This window comes from Hemiscyllium ocellatum, chromosome 33 (genome assembly GCF_020745735.1).
Source record: "Hemiscyllium ocellatum isolate sHemOce1 chromosome 33, sHemOce1.pat.X.cur, whole genome shotgun sequence".
NCBI classification, from domain to species: domain Eukaryota; kingdom Metazoa; phylum Chordata; class Chondrichthyes; order Orectolobiformes; family Hemiscylliidae; genus Hemiscyllium; species Hemiscyllium ocellatum.
In genome coordinates this window covers 6,188,888-6,208,378 of record NC_083433.1, presented here as the reverse complement: position 1 = coordinate 6,208,378, position 19,491 = coordinate 6,188,888, and the positions used below count along the sequence as shown (strand labels likewise).

The following is a 19,491-nucleotide window of genomic DNA, read 5'->3' as shown; positions in this document are numbered from 1 at the left end:
AGACTCCACGACCTTCCCAAGCAGAAGGTGTGTTCCAGATTCCCGCCAACCACTGAGTGAAAAAGTCTTTTCCCCAAATTCCCCCCGAATCTCCTGCCCCATTCCCGAAAACTATGCCCTCTCGTGATTGACCCCTCGACCAAGGGGAACGGCTGCTCTCTAATCTCCCTGTTCAATCCCCTCATAACACTATACACCTCAATTGTGTCCTCTCTAAATCCTTCTCTGCTCTAAAGAAAACAATCCAACCCAATCTAGTCTCTGCTTATAGCTCAATATCTCATCGCAAGCAACATCCTGATGAGCCTCCTCTGTACCCTCTCCAGTGCTATCACGTCCTTCCTGTAGTGAGGTGACCACAACTGCGCACAGTACTCCAGCTGGGGCCTGACCAATGGTCTGTACAATTCCAACACAACCTCCTTGCTCTTATAATCTATGCTCTGACTGATGAAAGCAAGTAACCTATATGCCTTCTGCACTAACCTATTCATGTGCTCTGCCGACTTCAAGGATCTGTGAATAATTACCCAAAGATTCCTCTGTTTTCTGATAATGCCTGATCGTAGTGGAAGCAGCCGCAGTCTGAAAGGACCATAGGCAGACAGCAACGTTAACTTGTGGAAAGTTAACATCACTCTGCATTGTAAACCAGTCAAGATTAGAGTGGTGCTGGAAAAGCACAGCAGGTCAGGCAGCATCCGAGGAGCAGGAAAATCAAAGTTTCGGGCAAAAGTCCTTCATCAAGAATGAATCATTAATTCCTGATGAAGGGTTTTTGCCCGAAACATCAATTTTCCTGCTGCTTGATGCTGCCTGACCTGCTGTGCTTTTCCAGCACCACTCTAACCTTGACTCTAATCTCCGGCATCTGCAGTACCCACTTCTGCCCATTGTAAACCAGTCATCCAGCCAACTGAACTAACCTGTACTCCTAGCAGGCTTTGGCAAAGTAACCCTCTGCACCAGAAAGTGTTTGCAATAATTTCCAGATGTACAGATGGCGAGGGGGAATAGCCAAGGTCTTTTCCCCAGGGTAGGGGAACCCAAAACTAGAGGGCAGAGGTTAAAGATGAGGGGAGGAAGATTTGAAAGGGACGTAAGGGGCAACTGTTTCACGCAGAGGGTAGTGCGTGTATGGAATGAGCTGCCGGAGAGGATGGTGGAGACAAAAAAAAACCTGCAGATGCTGGAATCCCAAGTAGACAGGCAGGAGGCTGGAAGAACACAGAAAGCCAGGCAGCATCAGAAGTCAATGTTTCGGGTGTAACCCTTCTTCAGGAGACAGGATGACTTTTAAAAGACATTCATATGGGTATATGAATAAGAAGGGTTTAGAGGGATGTGGGCCAAATGCTGGCAAATCTGACTAGATTAATTTATGATTTGGAGATGCCGGTGTTGGACTGGGGTGTACAAAGTTAAAAATCACACATTACCAGGTTATAGTCCAACATGTTTAATTGGAAGCACACTAGCTTTCGGAGCAACGCTCCTTCACCAGGTGATTGTGCAGGGCTCGATCGTAACACAGAATTTATAGCAAAAATTCGCAGTGTGATGTAACTGAAATTATACATTGAAAAATTGATTGTCTGTTAATCCTTTCATCTGTTAGAATACAGTGATAGTTTCACTTCTTTCATGTGTAAATCACAAAACCCTTCTTTTTAAAGTTGCATTCTCGGGTTAGCTGCTAACAATGGTGATAGCTAGACAATATGTTGAAGGTGTCAGCCCCCTGTGTTCTTTGCCTATGACCTGATGTTTCGATTGATTCTAATCTAATAAGTGAGATAACAGTGTTTTACATAAATTCCTGCAGTTTTTGAGCTCAGAGTTCTACATGAATGTATGCAGTTTTTGAGCAACGTGCAATACAAATTCACCCCACAAAATATATGTGAGCATGTGGGTCTTTGTCTGTCTAACCCGAGAATGCAACTTTAAAAAGAAGGGTTTTGTGATTTACACATGAAAGAAGTGAAACTATCAATTTATTCTAACAGATGAAAGGCTTAACAGACAATCGATTTTTCAATGTATAATTTCAGTTACATCACACTGCGGATTTTTGCTATAAATCCTGTGTTACGATCAAGCCCTCTGCTATCATCTGATGAAGGAGCGTCGCTCTGAAAGCTAGTGTGCTTCCAATTAAACCTGTTGGACTATAACCTGGTGTTGTGTGATTTTAAGATTAATTAAGGATATCTGGTCGGCATGGACGAGTTGGACTGACTGTTTCTGTGCTGTCCAGGTCTATGATTCTGTGTCTGCTTTGATGTTCATTTAGCCTCACCAAGAGAATGCCTGCATTGATATCAGTTGTACAGCTCTGTTTTATTCAGCGTGGGTGAAATTCTAGCTCTTCTGCAAGCATTTCCTGACTGCATTCTATTCTTTGCAAGGTAACAGGGACAGAACATTGTCGAGCCAGTGCAGGAGAGGAGACAACACTAGCCAGTGAAGTTTGTCTGCTCAACCTCTTATCTGTATTTACTCCCACACTGTGCCATCCCAACTTTCTGTGGTCATGGAGGGTTTCGGAGAAAAAGGCATTTGTCTCTGATCCAGTCCCTGTACGGAGATGATTCCTTGTGTCATCAGGTTTCCTGTTATAATGCAAAGCAGTGAATGACTTATTAACCTAAGCCAGCTATTGTTCAGCTTAGAGCAGATAATGGTTTGAGAAAAGCTTAGTCAAAATGCTAGAGAATGTGACAGGAAAATCGATGGGCTAAATACGATGCAACTTCCCAGCACCAAGTGAACCCTGTAACCAGAGTGTTACAACAACTTGCCTTTATATACCGATGCAGCGTTGAACAAAATGTGGTGCTGAGGCACAGGAGGTTTTAGGGCAAATGGACGTAAGCCTGTTGAAGAGTGAGGTTGAAGGAACATCTTAAGATACAGGGATAGGGAGGTGGAGAGAATGAAGAGGGGATTCCAGAGTTCAGGGCCTAGCTACAGCCTCTGATTGTGGAGCGATAAACTCTAGAACTGCTTTAAGAAGTCAGAGCTGAAAGATTGCTGGGGATCTAAGGGGAGGAGGTGCAGAGACTGCAGGAGACTGCAAAGATTGAGGCCCTCAAGGAATTTGAGAATGGGCTGGGAAATTGAAAATCGAGGCTTTTTTTTAAAAATTGCTGCTATTATAGGGACTGGTCAGTTAGCTCAAGGTGTTGGAGAGCTGGATTGAAAAGTGGCATGTTATCAATATGCAATGAGCTCACTTCCCATGCCAGCTGAAGTTACTGGGGGATGCCACTCTCATGAGGCATGGTGAATCTCCCCATCAGTTCCGAGCACCACACCCCCCCACCCCCCCCACCATCTCTCTGTATTGACAAAGCACCCGACCACCCTCAGGGACTGTGAGCAGAATCTTTTCAGGGTTTGAACAATCTGGACTATGACGAGATTCCTGTCAGACAAGTAATACAGCGAAGACAATCTCAACATCAGGAACATCTCACTCCATCTTTCATGCTTTAGAGCAGCAGTGAGTGACTGATTGAGGGGAATTATTGTTTTTTGCGAATGACTCAACTCTCCTGATGAATTAATATTCAGCTTCCTCTCCTACCAAACTCATCCAAACAATGAGTGACCTCGCCATGAAAACCAGAGCGGGTAACATGTCGCATTCAGTCATCACTTGTTCTGAACAATGTCTGTGTTGGACATCGGGCACCGGTATCTCTGGGCACACTCCATGGGCACTGGCCCTTGCTCTCCACGTTCTCGTACATTGCGTCCAACATGTGCCAGCCTCAGGGTCCATCTCTGATCTGCTTATGGCCATAGAGTCGTAGAGATGTACAACACGGAAACAGATCCTTCGGTCCAACTCGTCCATGCCGATTAGATATCCCAACCTGATGTGGTCCCATATCCCTCTAAACCCTTCCTATTCATATACCTTTTAAATGTTGTAATTGTACCAGCCTCCACCACTTCCTGTAATAGTCCATTCCATACATGTACCACCCTCTGCATGAAAACATTGCCCCTGAGGTCCCTCTTAAATCTTTCCTCTCACATCTTAAACCTATGCCTACTAGCTTTGGATTCCCCCACCCTAGGAGCAAGACCACGTCTATTTATCCTATCCATGCCCTTCATGATTTTATAAATCTCCATAAAGTCACCCCTCAGCCTCCAATGCTCCAGGGAAAACAGCCCCAGCCTATTCAGCCTCTCCCTATAACTCAGATCCTCCAATCCTGGCAACATCCTTGTAAATCTTTTCTTAGCTCTTTCAAGTTTCACAACATTTTTCCTAGAGCAGGGAAGCCACAACTGAACACAGTATTCCAAAAGTGACCTGACCAATGTCTTGTACAGTTGTCACATGGCGTCCCAACTCATATACTCAATGCAGGATGCTCCTGCCCTTCACTGCTGACCATGGGGCTGCACTGGATACCTCTCAGTGTATCACAGCAGCAAGGGCACTGTGTGCTCAGGGACACCACCCCAGCTCCTCACTCACTGTCAGAGCACTCACTCCCTCACTGTCATAGCATTGACTCACTCTCATTCACTCCCTCACTCACTCACTGTCATAGCACTGACTGACTGACTCACTCACTCACTCTCTCATTCACTCACTGCCATAGCACTGACTCACTCACTCACTCACTGTCATAGCACTCACACACACACTCACTCACAATCATAGCCTCACTCACTCACGCACATTCACTTACTCATTCACTCACTCACTCTCTCATTCACTCACTGCCATAGCACTGACTCACTCACTCACTGTCATAACACTCACTCACTGTCATAGCACTCACACACACACACACTCACTCACAACCATAGTCTCACTCACTCACGCACATTCACTTACTCATTCACTCACTCACTCACAGTCACTCAGTCACTCACTGCCATAGCACTGACTCACTCACTCACTCACTGTCATAGCACTCACACACACACTCACTCAGAATCATAGCCTCACTCACTCATGCACATTCACTCATTCACTCACTCACTCACAGTCACTCAGTTACTCACACTCACACACTTACTCATTACTCACTCATTCACTCACACCCTCAGTGATTCACATATACTCACAAACACACTCCAGGCCCACATCCCTGCTGTCCTGCCTTGCCCTTTGCCACAGATGCAAAAGAAGATTGTATGAGTTGTCAGTCAGCCTCAGTCCAGTTGAGGGGGCTATACCCAAGTCAGGGGGTCCCAGCACAGTGAGACCAAGGGAAGCCTCCAACACCAATCCGTTAACCACCTGGCACAGGGTCAGGATGCACTCCACCTAAATGGGGGATGGAGCTGAATGTCAGGCAGTCCACCGCCCAACTTGACTCTTTCTGCCTCTTTGTGGACTCTTTGCCCCCTGGAAAGAGACACAGGCTAGTATTGCAGTAGGTGGTACAGTGATTACTGTTGGTGCAGGTGGGGAGGTGTCCCGAGTGAGTGAGTGGGCAGCGCAGAGTGAGTGTGTCGGGAGGGCGTTGGGGTGGGTGAGGGAAGATGTTGCAGCTAATCGTGAGGGTAATGGAGTATGAGCCTTGGTGGGAGGTGAGTGCAGTAACAGGGAAAGAGAGAGTGGAGAGAGAAGATGGTGGCACCTACCTTGGCAGAGTGGCGAATGTCATTGACCTTCCTCCTCCAGCATCGGGCATTAGTGCAGATGGCTGAGACTGCTATAACCCTTGTTCTGGATCAGTGGTGCAGGAAGAGCACAGCAGGTCAGGCAACATCCAACGAGCAGCGAAATCGACGTTTCGGGCAAAAGCCCTTCACCAGGAATAAAAGCCCTTGGACCAGGTTGGAATGGACTGGTGGCTTGCCCCCACCCCTCCAAGCTGGTTTGGACCACCACGTGTGCAACAGCCTGTCTAGCAGGGCCCCCAGGTCCCCACCCACAAAGCGAGGTGCTGATATACCCCTATCCAGGGCAAATATCAGAAACTGAGCAGCCCCAGACGGAGAGTTCTTCTCGCGGGGCACAGAGGGCGTTTAAAGATAGCGTGGAGGTCAAGGGATGTTGGTGAATTCCCAGTTATCTGTGAGGGTAGCGAGGTGTTCCGGGAAATGCATGTGGTAAGACAGAGCTGGAATTCAACATACGGGTCACCTTCGGGGTTGGTTAATGAAACGGAATTTGCACAATACGGTGAAAGAACTTGGCTTTGTGAGGGCAACCTTTCACAAAATATAATCCAGATGTCGCCCCAAAAAACATAAGATTTGGCCGATGGTATCATTGACTATCACGTAGATTAGTGAGACAGAGGAGTTGGATGCACCAGGGTGAGGACACAGGCAGCAGTTTCGAATGATCTCAAGTTTACGATAGATAGATCCAAGCAACATGATGGAATATTCAAGTGCACACTTACACAGGGATTCTGTTATATTCCGGGACTGTCTGTGTGGAGTTTGCACGTTCTCCCCGTGTCTGCGTGGGTTTCCTCTGGGTGCTCCGGTTTCCTCCCACAGTCCAAATGCAGGTTAGGGTGGATTGGTGGGTTGGCCATGGGAAATTGCCCATAGTGTTCAAGGATGTGTAGGTTAGGGGTATTAGTCAGGGGTAAATGTAAAGTAGTAGGGGAATGGGTCTGGGTGGGTTACTCTTTGGAGGGTCAGTGTGGATTTGTTGGGCCAAATGGCCTGTTTCCACACTGTAGGGATTCTATGGTTCAACAAGATACTTCCAAAGGGACCTGGGGAAGGAAAAATGTGCAGGGGCTTAGGAAAAAGCAGAGGTGTGGTACTAATTACATTGCTCGTTCCAACAAGCTAAATGGCCTCTTATTGCACTGTGGAGCAAGTGAGGTCTGCACATGCTGGAGGTCGGAGTTGAGAGTGCGGTGCTGGAAAAGCACAACAGGTCAGGCAGCATCCGAGAAGCAGGAGAGTCGACCTTTCAGGCACAAACCCTTCATCAGGAATGGGGTTATTATTGCACTCTACTGTTTTTGGCCATGTGCAGAAGATTGAGTTTCTCCAACAATTCAATCCCTAAGGCATGGCCTTCTGGATTTCTCTGCAGTACAATGTCACAACTTTCTGTATCGTCACCATCAAATACCAAGCCCTATATTGTGTCCGTTAACTGCCCAGCCCCTTATGTCAGTGGTCTATAAAAAAGGGAAGAGGACTCTCCACTTCTGAATTTAGCTGAATGCCAAGAAGCTAAAATAAAACAGGCACCACTGACCCTGCAGTTGTTTCCTTAATTGTCAGAGACACGTGAGAACAGGGTTAGAGTGAGACACAAGACCCTGTTCCCCAGCTGCTCCCTCACCCTTTATCAATCAGCTCTGCTTTAAGTCCATTCCACTATCCCTTGACTTGAAACAGAGTTGGAAGTCTTCATTAGGAGGTCACTGCTGAGCTAAGATAAAAGATTGGAGCTGAGACAATTGCGGGTACTGAGATTCAGGAGACAGAAATACCTTGAGAAAATCCTTCAGTGGACTGAAAAAGACAGTGGTACGCAATTGAAAATGTCTCACTCTAAAGGTAAAGTCATCATTTGTCCCACTCTCATTTGAGAGACAGACAAGGGGCGGGGTGGGGGAGGGTGGGTGGTGTTAACCGGAGGGTCACCACACCTCAGGGGAGGGGGAGATGTTGAGAAGGCGAATCCTTTGTGGTAACCTCAGTCCATGTGGGAATTGGGTCCATGCTGTTAGCATCGCAAACCAGCTATCCAGCCAACTGAGCTAACTAACCCCCAAAGCTAAAGTTGCCGTGTTCCTACCAGACCATAGGGCCGCTCTCATTAGAAAGAGAGAGAGAAATGGTGGTGAGTTTAACCTGAGGGTCACCACACCTCAGGCCAGGGGAGAGGTTGAGAAAGAGAGTCTTTCATGGTGGCCTCAGCCAGTATGCAAATTGAACCCATGCTGTTGGCATCACTCTGCATTACAAAGTTCACACAACTGAACTAACCAACCCCCTATGCCTCCCGAAACATAAGGATCTGGAATAGGCCCTTTGGCCATCTTGAGCCTGCTCTGGTGTTCAATCTAATCTTCTTCCTCCAGGCCAAATTCTTGCTTTCTCTCCATACCTATTGATGCCTTTACTATCTTAAATAGACTGCAATGGCTTACAAAACTGGGTGGAAAGACTCAAATAAACATAAAAGATACTCAAAAGACTTCCTTACTGCAGGTGAGGAACCAAGTTAACTTGAACATGTAGTCTTAGTGAATAAGAGACGTAGCATCAGCTCATCATTCCTGGTCGGCCATTTTGTCAGACATGGCGGCTTCTCTTACACCTTACAGTTGTCTGGTGCCTACCTAACAAAGCATTTCTTTCCATTTTGAACACCTTCACTGTCTGTGTGTCCATGGACTTTCCTGGGCAAATATTTCCAGGCAGTTTTATTGTCGAAGAAATACGATAAGTCCTTCAGTTGTTTTTAACAAAATGTATTTATTTATTTTATATTTACATTTCCCTTTCAAGATACAGCAGTCTCTGTTCTACCTGTGAACACCACAGCCCTGAACGTTAGCTGGACAAATCTGACAGAAGATCTTAAATTGATTCAGGTGACTTTGGAAAATGTCACAAAAACAGCCAATCAGAGCCGCAGCTATTTGATATTCGATGGTTTGGCAAAAGGGATGAACTACACTGTTTCAATTCACATTGAATACGGGAATAACACATGCAACACAGTACGGTCAGGAACGACAAGTAAGTTCTGTTTAAAGGTGTGCTTTGAAGTATTTACTGAAACCTTTCCTGTGGTTAATGTAAAACACTTCATCTTACTGTAAAGCTCTCTCACTCCCTTGTCTGAACTTGGTGAGTAGATTGGTACAATGGTGTTACTAAAGGTCCTGTAATTGGGGAACTTGTGGGAAGATCTGGGAATTGGTCAGAGATCTCAATCATGAAAGGTTCCTGTATGCTAACTTCAACATCTATCTTAAGATGTTGATGTTAGCAGCAAAACTGAAAGTGCCAACCCCTACCAACAGTCATTTTTGTTTAATCATTCTCAAGATGAGGGCAGTACTGCCTAGGCTAGCGTTTATTGCCCCTCCCTAATTGCCCAGAGGGCAGTTAAGAGTCAACCACATCGCTGTGGGTCTGGAGTCACATGTACTGAAAATGTGTTGCTGGAAAAGCGCAGCAGGTCAGGCAGCATCCAAGGAGCAGGAGAACCGACGTTTCGGGCATGATGTCAACTCTCCTGCTCCTTGGATGCTGCCTGACCTGCTGCGCTTTTCCAGCAACACATTTTCAGCTCTGATCTCCAGCATCTGCAGTCCTCACTTTTTCCTTGGAGTCACATGTAGGCCAGGTGAGGATGGCAGTTTCTTTCTCTGAAGGACATTATTTAACCAGATGGGTTTTTCCAACAATCATGATGGATTCATAGTCACCATTAGACACTTAATTTCAGATTTTGTTTTAATGAATCCAAATTCTGCCATTTGCTTTGGCAGGATTCAAATCCCGTGTCCCCCAGACATGACCTGGAGTTTCTGAATTAACAATCCAGCGATAATACCATACCCCCCCCCCATCACATTGTACTAAAAAATCATCTTGACATACAGAAACATGGAGAATTGGAACGGGAGTAAGCCATTTGGCCCTTTGAGCCTACTCTGCCATTCAACTACTGGCATTTTGAGTTGTTGTTTTGTGAGGTATTCACAGAAAAGGTCAATGTAAACAGAAACATGGAAAATAGGTACAGTACACCATTCGGCCCATCAATCCTACTCTGCTGATCATTCAACTCAGTCCCATGTTCCCGCTTTCTCCCCCATACCCTTTAACCCTAAGGACTATATCTAGCTCCTTCTTGAAAACATTCAATGTTTTGGCCTCAACCACTGTCTGTGGGAGAGAATTCCACAGGCCCCACAACTCTCTGGGTGAAGACATTTCTCCTCAACTCAGTCCTAAATGGCCTACCCTGTATCTTTAAACTGCGCCCCCCTCGTTTTGGGAGGAAAAGCTTCCTTTTTAAGTAATTACTCCATCTTGGGCTGTAAAGGGACAGCACCGGACAGGGAGGGATCCAAATCGTGCAGTGAGAATCAGGGCTGGCATGGATGCAGCTGAGGAACTTCTACCAACACACGTCACACAGACCTCACTCCTTACACCAAACAATGGGTTCCATCCACCTCACATCTCAGTGTGGGGGGAGGTGCCCTGATGAATGGGCACAGACCACTGTGTTGTATGAGGCTACTGGCACTATTGCCCACTGCGGGATAGGTTTGTCATGACCATCCTCTTTCAGGAGCTGCTGGGTCTAGTATGGTGTTGGAAAACCACTCGCTGATCTGACAAGAAAAGGCACTTATCTTAAACAAAGGTGGAGTTCATCGTATGTTAGCAACAAGGTACAAGTGACATCGATAGAATGGACACTTACATCGGAGGATATGGATGTTAGGTCTTTACTCCTTTACAGTCCCATGCCTTTCTCCCGCTGGGCTCTCTGTGATATTCAATATTGGGTGCTGATTAAAGTAGTCCTCAGGTATTAACCCTTTCAATCCCTCACACAACATTGACCACATATTAGACCAGTCCTTGAGTACTAGCTTATGCTATACTCCAGAGCATGAGAATCATAGAATCCTTATAGTGCAGGCCATTCATCCCATCAAATCCACACAATCCACACAATCCTCAAAAGAGTAGGCCACCTGCACCTATCCTACTCCTGTGATCCATGGCACATCCACTCAGCCTGCTCTTCCCTGCACACCATGTGCAATTTCCCATGGCCAGTCCAACCTAACCTGCACATCTTTGGACTGGGAGAGGAAACCCTTACAGATACAGAAAGAACGTGCAAACTCCAGACAGTCGCCCGAGGGTGGAATCGAACCCAGGTCCTTGGTGCTGTGAGGCACCGTGCCCCCAAACCTTGTATCTTATCCAAAATGTCACTTTGTGTTGTTAATCTTTGTGATGTAAGCTTAAATGTTGAAGAATTGCAAATGGAGTCAAGGAGACATTCACAGCTACTCAAATAAAAGCAAAGTCCTGCAGGTGCTGCAAATCTGAAACAAAAAAAGTGCTGGAGAAACTCAGCAGATCTGGCACCATCTGTGAAGAGAGAAACAGAGTTAACCTTTTGAGTCTGGTCTGAATTCTTCAGTTCAATATATCCATAAAGAGTGGACATTTCTGACCAGGTTCAATGTCATACTTAAAGCTCAGTGTCTGCATTCCACCTTCAGTGATCTGCCAGAGACCGATTGCAATAATATTTCTCTTAGCTAGGATATAGCAATAGGAGCTATCCCAGCGCCCAGTGATTCTCCTGCACCCACTCAGTAGCTACACGTTGCAGAGATATCACACAAGGCATCAACCCCAGTTGCTGACATCCACAGTAAGACAAGGTTATGAAACTCCAAGTGATACACAGTGAGACAACCATCTAACCTGGGAACACAGAAGAGGCTGTCTGACACCACCTGGTGATACACAATTTTCAAACAGTTATCAATGTCACTGGGAGTTTTCAGCTTCACTCCATTGTTGTAGAAGCTGTTTGGCACGTTTCAACCTTAAAACCATAAGAGTTGTAGGAAAAGAAGTAGGTTATTCAGCCCATCGAATCTGCTTCACCATTCATCAAAGTCTTGGCTGATCTAATCAAACTCAACTCCACTTTCTGCTGCTTCCAACTCCAGACCCCACGTGAAATGAGGGATTCAAGAGGGATTTAGATGATGATTTAGATAGAAATGATGAGCAGGGAAGTGGGAAAAGGCAGGAGATTGACAGTAAGGGATAGGACCAGTGCAGGCACAATGGGCTGACTGGCCTCCTATTGCTCTGTAACAATTCTGAGATTTGCAGTTCTCTGACTAATTAAAAATCTGTCCCACTCAGCCTTGAATATGCTGAGTAACCCAACCTCTACAGCCCTGTCTGGTAAAGAATTCCAGAGAGTCACTACCCTCTGAGAGAGAAATTGCCCTCTCCATCTTTATCGTAAATAGGTGACCCCTTATTCTGAGATTATGCCCCTGGTCCTAGTCGCTCCCACACAAAGGAAAACAACCCCTCCGCATCTACCCCGTCCAGTCACCCAAGAACCTTATATGTTTCAATAAAGTTGCATCTCCTTCTTTGAAAATCCAGGAACCATAGAATCCCATTGGTGTGGAAACAGGCCATTCAGCTCAACAAGTCCACACTGACCCTCCGAAGACTAACCCACTCAGACCCATTCCCCATTACTCTATATTTACCCCTGACTAATGCACCTAACCTACACATCCCTGAACACTATGGGCAATTTCCCATGGCCAATTCACCTAACCTGCACATCTTTGGACTGTGTGAAGAAACCAGAGCACCTGAAACGGGGAGAATGTGCAAATTCTACACAGACAGTCGCCCAGAGGGTGGAATCGAACCCAGGTCCCTGACGCTGTGAGGTAGCAGTGCTTACCACTGAGCCAATGTGCCACCCAGGCTGAACATACCCAACCTCTCCTCAATTTCCGTGTGATGAATACAGTCAGTCTGCTCAGTGCGTGCTCCTGAGAACATAGGGGATAGGAGCATTGGTATGTCATTCAGCCCATCGAACCTGCTCTGTCATTGGGGTGACATGATGGCTCAGTGGTTAGCACTGCTGCCTCACAGTACCAGGGATTTGGGTTCAATCCCAGCCTTGGGTGACTGTCTGTGTGGAGTTTGTACATTCGCCCTGTATCTACGTGGTTTCTCTCCAGATGCTCTGGTTTCCTCCCGCAGTCTGAAGATATGCAGGTTAGCGTGGATTGGCAATGCTAAATTGTCCATAGTGTCCAGGTCTATACAGACTATGTGGGTTAGCAATGGTAAATGCAGGGTTACAGGAATAAGGTGGAGGTTTGGGTCTGAATGAGATGCCCTTTGGAGGGTTGGTATAGATTTGATGGACTGAATGGCCTGTTCCTACACTGTAGGCAGTTTACGATTCAACATAGATTATGGTTGAGCTAGGGAATCTAAAGGGCACAGGATGCAAGTTACCCTCCACTTTCTTAAAGGGTCTGTCACCCCTGTGAGGGTTCACTCTGTGCAGTGAGAGATGATGAGCCATCTGATGACCATTACCAGCTGAGTTCCCTGAAGGACACATTTGCGTATGATATCACCTTCACTTCCTTGTGACAGACATGGTACCCCTCTTAAAGTACAGTTGCTGCTGTCACAGCCTTGTGCACAGCAAGATCCCAAAATAACACACAGCAGGAGGAAGAGATTGTTAGTCTTCGGTGACGCTGGATTGAACGAGGAAAGAAATGAACGGATCAGCCATCTCTAACAGATGGTCCTTAGAGGAAGACTTCTCCTGGCTCTGAGACAAGATCGTGTCCAGTGGTCTCTCAGCACAGAGGTCTGTGGAGGCCACCTTCACCTTCGGCATCCAGGTATCCCGGTGGCTTGGCAGCTGGTCTCGACTCATCACTGAGGCATCCGGCCCCAGTATTCCAGTGGCCTAATGTGGCCTTCCCTGTCCTGGAATAGTGGTCTCATCCCAGCTGCATCTTCTATCATTTCTAAATAGGCTGAACTGTGTCTAACTTTATCTCAGCTTCACTTTTGTTATTCCGTATGACTTCTGTCGTTAACATCGGTGTCGCGGTGGGGCAGTTATTAAACTTCTCACTGTATTTTTCATGGAAAACTACACATGATAATAAGCTTCTATTTTACAAAAGGTTTGTCAGGGAACCAGCAGAACTCCTCTTTGAGAAGGTGCCGGGGGAACGGGGGGGGTCTGTTTTATGGATTGGTCTCACTTGGCAACTGGCACTTTGCCATGATGTTGACAAAGTCTTAGGAGTTAGAAATTGTGCTGCCCTTAACCACTGTGCAGAGAGTTTTGTAACAGATTTGACCAACTCTGCGATCTCCAACCTGCACTATCTGCAGATAGGTTGATGCAGAGCTGATGGGCCGAAGGGCCTTTTCCATGTTATATGAGTCCCACAAAATGTTTGCTTAAGCCTGTTCACTCTCTGATTATAGGGTCACCAATAAACCACATCAGCAGCTATCTACAGGTCATGGTATTGTCACTGGACTGTTAATCCAGAAGCCCAGGTGATATTCTGAGAACTCAGGTTCAAATCCTACCACAGCAGATGGTGGAAATCTGGCATTGTGATTTTGATGGTGATTAATTCATTGGCAATTGTTGGGAAAATCCCATCTGGTTCACTAATGCCCTTCAGGGAGGGCAGTCTGACTCCAGTCTGACAGCAATATGGTTGACTCTTAACTGCCCTCTGGGCAATTAGGGCTGGGTGATAAATGTGGAATCTAGCCAGTGACACCATGACTGCCAATACAGACTCACCCTAACCCTCTCTCTGCCTTTCTGATCACAGACCCTTCTCCGGTCACCAGTCTTTCTGTGGTGAATAGAACGGCAGAGTCACTGACGATAAACTGGACAGAGCCCAATGATATACGAGTCCGTAATTACACGTACAATATTACAGTCACGAACTATACCGGATCTTCAATTGGGACGCACTCCACTGGGACAGGAGAGGATGTGTTCCAAGTGCATGGTCTAGAACCCGGGCTCAGATATAACCTGACAGTGATGGCAGTCACTCCCGAGGGCACACTGAGTGACTCCGAGACTACAGGAGGCACCACAAGTAAGTTACTCTCCGTCGGTCATAGAGACAGGAGGCTGAGGCTCCAGTTGGCTAGTCCAGCCTGCACAGTGACGTTAGGTGGGATCAGTGATTGGAGCGGCAGAATTGGCCTCAGTACCTCAGCCAATGGAATTTGAGGTGGAGCTGAATAAACAATCGAGGGTAAAATTAAAAAAACTGAAAAAAAAGAAAAAAATTAACAATGAAAAAGAAATGTAAACAATTGAGGATCTAGTTAACCTCATTGGAAAGTGGTAACGCGGTGCCCAGAGAGGACAGGGGAGGGGCATGATGGGTTTCTGTAGTTGAGCAGACACTGTTTACTGTAAGTTGCTCTTGAGGAAGTGTGTGTGGTTTTACAGAGTGACTGATGCCAGCAGGATGGAGTGACTCATCAACTGCTCTGTACTCAGGTTTGCGCATTGCTCCCACAATTCCATGGGAATTTGGAGATGCTGGTCTCTCTGCGTTCACTCTTGAGGAGGTAGCAAAGCCAGCATTCATTGTCCATCCACAAAAGCCCCTGAGAATGGGATGATGCTCAATCTACAACCTCAACAAGGAGAGATTGAGGAAACCAGGACTCTGTTCTTGAGAATCAAGAAGAGAGTTGATCCCATGGAAACATGCGCAATTCTTACAGGGGTCATTGAGGGGTAGGGTGTTTCCCTGGGCTGGGGTAGGGGATGGCCAAGCAGGAGGCTGAAAGAACGCAGCAAACCAGGCAGCATCAGGAAGTGGAGAAGTCAACATTTCAGGCGTAACCCTATCTAGCAGCTTCAGGATAAGATGAAGGCCATTTGTGACTGTCTTTATGGGGTTGTCAAAAGTCTACTGGTGTTGTCACTGGACGATTATTCTGGAGACCCACATAATAAGGTCATGGATTCAAATCCTGCCTTGGCAGATGGTGGAATCTGTAATTCAGTAATAATCTCGGATGAAGAGTCGGATTGTCAGGAAGAACCAATTTAATTCATTAATGCCCTTTTGGAAAGGGAATCTGCCATCCTTTCCTGGTCTGGCCTACTGGTGATTCTAGACCCACAGCAACAGGATTGAGTCTTAACTGCCCTCTGGGCAATTAGGGATGGGTAATAAATGTGGATTCTAGCCAGTGACACCATGACTACCAGTACATACTCACCCTAACCCTCTCTCTGCCTTTCTGATCACAGATCCTTCTCCGATCACCAGTCTTTCTGTGGTGAATAGGACGACAGAGTCACTGACGGTAAAATGGACAGAGCCCAATGATATACGAGTCCGTAATTACACATACAATATTACAGTCACGAACTATTTTGGATCGTCAATTGGGACGCACTCCACTGGGACAGGAGAGGATGTGTTCCAAGTGCATGGTCTAGAACCCGGGCTCAGATATAACCTGACAGTGATGGCAGTCACTCCCGAGGGCACACTGAGTGACCCCGAGACTACAGGAGGCACCACAAGTAAGTTACTCTCCGTCGTTGAAAGAGACAGGAGGCTGAGGCTCCAGTTGGCTAGTCCAGCCTGCACAGTGACGTCAGGTGGGATCAGTGATTGGAGCGGCAGAATTGGCCTCAGTACCTCAGCCAATGGAATTTGAGGTGGAGCTGAATAAACAATCGAGGGTAAAATAAAAAAATAAAAACTGAAAAAAGAAGAAAAAATTTAAAAATGAAAAAGAATTGTAAACAATTGAGGGTCTAGTTAACCTCATTGGAAAGTGGTAATGTGGTGCCCAGTGAGGACAGGGGTGGGGCATGATGGGTTTCTATTGTTGAGTAGACACTGTTTACTGTAAGTTGCTCTTGAGGAAGTGTGTGTGGTTTTACAGAGTGACTGATGCCAGCAGGATGGAGTGACTCATCAACTGCTCTGTACTCAGGTTTGCACATTGCTCCCACAATTCCATGGGAATTTGGAGATGCTGGTCTCTCTGCGTTCACTCTTGAGGAGGTAGCAAAGCCAGCGTTCATTGTCCATCCACAAAGGCCCCTGAGAATGGGATGATGCTCAATCTACAACCTCAACAAGGAGAGATTGAGGAAACCAGGACTCTGTTCTTGAGAATCAAGAAGAGAGTTGATCCCATGGAAACATGCGCAATTCTTACAGGGGTCATTGAGGGGTAGGGTACTTCCCTGGGCTGGGGTAGGGGATGGTCAAGTAGGAGGCTGAAAGAACGCAGCAAACCAGGCAGCATCAGGAAGTGGAGGAGTCAACGTTTCAGGCGTAACCCTATCTAGCAGCTTCAGGATAAGATGAAGGGCATTTGTGACTGCCTTTATGGGGTTGTCAAAAGTCTACTGGTGTTGTCACTGGACGATTATTCTGGAGACCCACATAATAAAGTCCTGGATTCAAATCCTGGCTTGGCAGATGATGGAATTTGTAATTCAGTAATAATCTCGGATGAAGAGTCAGATTGTCAGGGAAAAAAAATTTGATTAATTAATGCCCTTTAGGAAAGGGAATCTGCCATCCTTACCTGGTCTGGCCTACTGGTGATTCTAGACCCACAGCAACAGGATTGAGTCTTAACTGTCCTCTGGGCAATTAGGGATGGGTAATACATGTGGATTCTAGCCAGTGACACCATGACTGCCAATACAGACTCACTCTAACCCTTTCTCTGCCTTTCTGATCACAGATCCTTCTCCGGTCACCAGTCTTTCTGTGGTGAATAGGACGACAGAGTCACTGACGATAAACTGGACAGACCCCAATGATATACGAGTCCATAACTACATTTACAATATTACAGTCACGAACTATTCTGGATCTTCAATCGGGACGCACTCCACTGGGACAGGAGAGGATGTGTTCCAAGTGCATGGTCTAGAACCCGGGCTCAGATATAACCTGACAGTGATGGCAGTCACTCCCGAGGGCACACTGAGTGACCCCGAGACTACAGGAGGCACCACAAGTAAGTTATTCTCCGTCGGTCAAAGAGACAGGAGGCTGAGGCTTCAGTTGGTAATCCAGCCTGCACAGTGACGTCAGGTGGGATCAGTGATTGGAGCGGCAGAATTGGCCTCAGTACCTCAGCCAATGGAATTTGAGGTGGAGCTGAATAAACAATCGAGGGTAAAATAAAAAAAATCCTGAAGTAAAAGAAAACATTTAAAATTGAAAAAGAAGTGTGAACAATTGAGGGTCTGGTTAACCTCATTGGAAAGTGGTAACGCGGTGCCCAGTGAGGACACGGTGGGGCACGATGGGTTTCTGTTGTTGAGCAGACACTATTTACTGTAAGTTGCTCTTGAGGAAGTGTGTGTGGTTTTACTGAGTGACTGATGCCAGCAGGATGGAGTGACTCATCAACTGCTCTGTACTCAGGTTTGCACATTGCTCCCACAATTCCATGGGAATTTGGAGATGCTGGTCTCTCTGCGTTCACTCTTGAGGAGGTAGCAAAGCCAGCATTCATTGTCCATCCACAAAGGCCCCTGAGAATGGGATGATGCTCAATCTATATACTCAACAAGGAGAGATTGAGGAAACTAGGACTCTGTTCACGAGGATCAAGAATAGAGTTGATCCCATGGAAACATGCACAATTCTTACAGGGGTCATTGAGGGGTAGGGTACTTCCCTGGGCTGGGGTAGGAGATGGTCAAGCAGGAGGCTGAAAGAACGCAGCAAACCAGGCAGCATCAGGAAGTGGAGGAGTCAATGTTTCGGGGGTAACTCTATCTAGCAGCTTCAGGATAAGATGAAGGTCATTTGTGACTGTCTTTATGGGGTTGTCAAAAGTCTACTGGTATTGTCACTGGACGATTAATCTGGAGACCCAGATAATAAAGTCCTGGATTCAAATCCTGCCTTGGCAGATGATGGAATTTGTAATTCAGTGATAATCTCGGATGAAGAGTCAGATTGTCAGGAAAAAAAAAATTGATTAATTAATGCCCTTTAGGAAAGGGAATCTGCCATCCTTACCTGGTCTGGCCTACTGGTGATTCTAGACCCACAGCAACAGGATTGAGTCTTATCTGTCCTCTGGGCAATTAGAGCTAGGCGATAAATGTGGATTCTAGCCAGTGACACCATGACTGCCAATACAGACTCACTCTAACCCTTTCTCTGCCTTTCTGATCACAGACCCTTCTCCGGTCACCAGTCTTTCTGTGGTGAATAGGACGGCAGAGTCACTGACGATAAACTGGACAGTGCCCAATGATATACGAGTCCATAATTACACGTACAATATTACAGTCACGAACTATACTGGATCTTCAATTGGGACGCACTCCACTGGGGCAGGAGAGGAAGTGTTCCAAGTGCATGGTCTAGAACCCGGGCTCAGATATAACCTGACAGTGATGGCAGTCACTCCCGAGGGCACACTGAGTGACCCCGAGACTACAGGAGGCACCACAAGTAAGTTACTCTCTGTCAGTCAAAGAGACAGGAGACTGAGGCTGAGTTGATAATCCAGCCTGCACAGTGACGTCAGGTGGGATCAGTGATTAGAGCTGCAGAATTGGCCTCAGTACCTCAGCCAATGGAATTTGAGGTGGAGCTGAAAAAACAATCGAGGGTGAAATTAAAAAAAACTGAAGAAAAAGAAAAAATTTAAAAATGAAAAAGAAATATGAACAATTGAGGGTCTAGTTAACCTCATTGGAAAGTGGTAACGCGGTGCCCAGTGAGGACAGGGGTGGGGCATGATGGGTTTCTGTTGTTGAGTAGACACTGTTTACTGTAAGTTGCTCTTGAGGAAGTGTGTGTGGTTTTACAGAGTGACTGATGCCAGCAGGATGGAGTGACTCATCAACTGCTCTGTACTCAGGTTTGCGCATTGCTCCCACAATTCCATGGGAAT

At 46.4% G+C, this 19,491-nt stretch overlaps 1 protein-coding gene across 1 annotated transcript in view; it reads left to right on the top strand.

The window, feature by feature from the left end:
• LOC132831420 (receptor-type tyrosine-protein phosphatase H-like) overlaps window positions 1–19,491 on the top strand; it is a 107,152-nt gene that overhangs the window by 37,450 nt on the left and 50,211 nt on the right. The window contains exons 3-7 of the mRNA XM_060849561.1: window positions 8,476–8,709; window positions 14,391–14,669; window positions 15,848–16,126; window positions 17,311–17,589; window positions 18,768–19,046. Coding sequence (XP_060705544.1) covers window positions 8,476–8,709; window positions 14,391–14,669; window positions 15,848–16,126; window positions 17,311–17,589; window positions 18,768–19,046 — 1,350 coding nt within the window. The remainder of the gene's footprint in view (window positions 1–8,475; window positions 8,710–14,390; window positions 14,670–15,847; window positions 16,127–17,310; window positions 17,590–18,767; window positions 19,047–19,491) is intronic.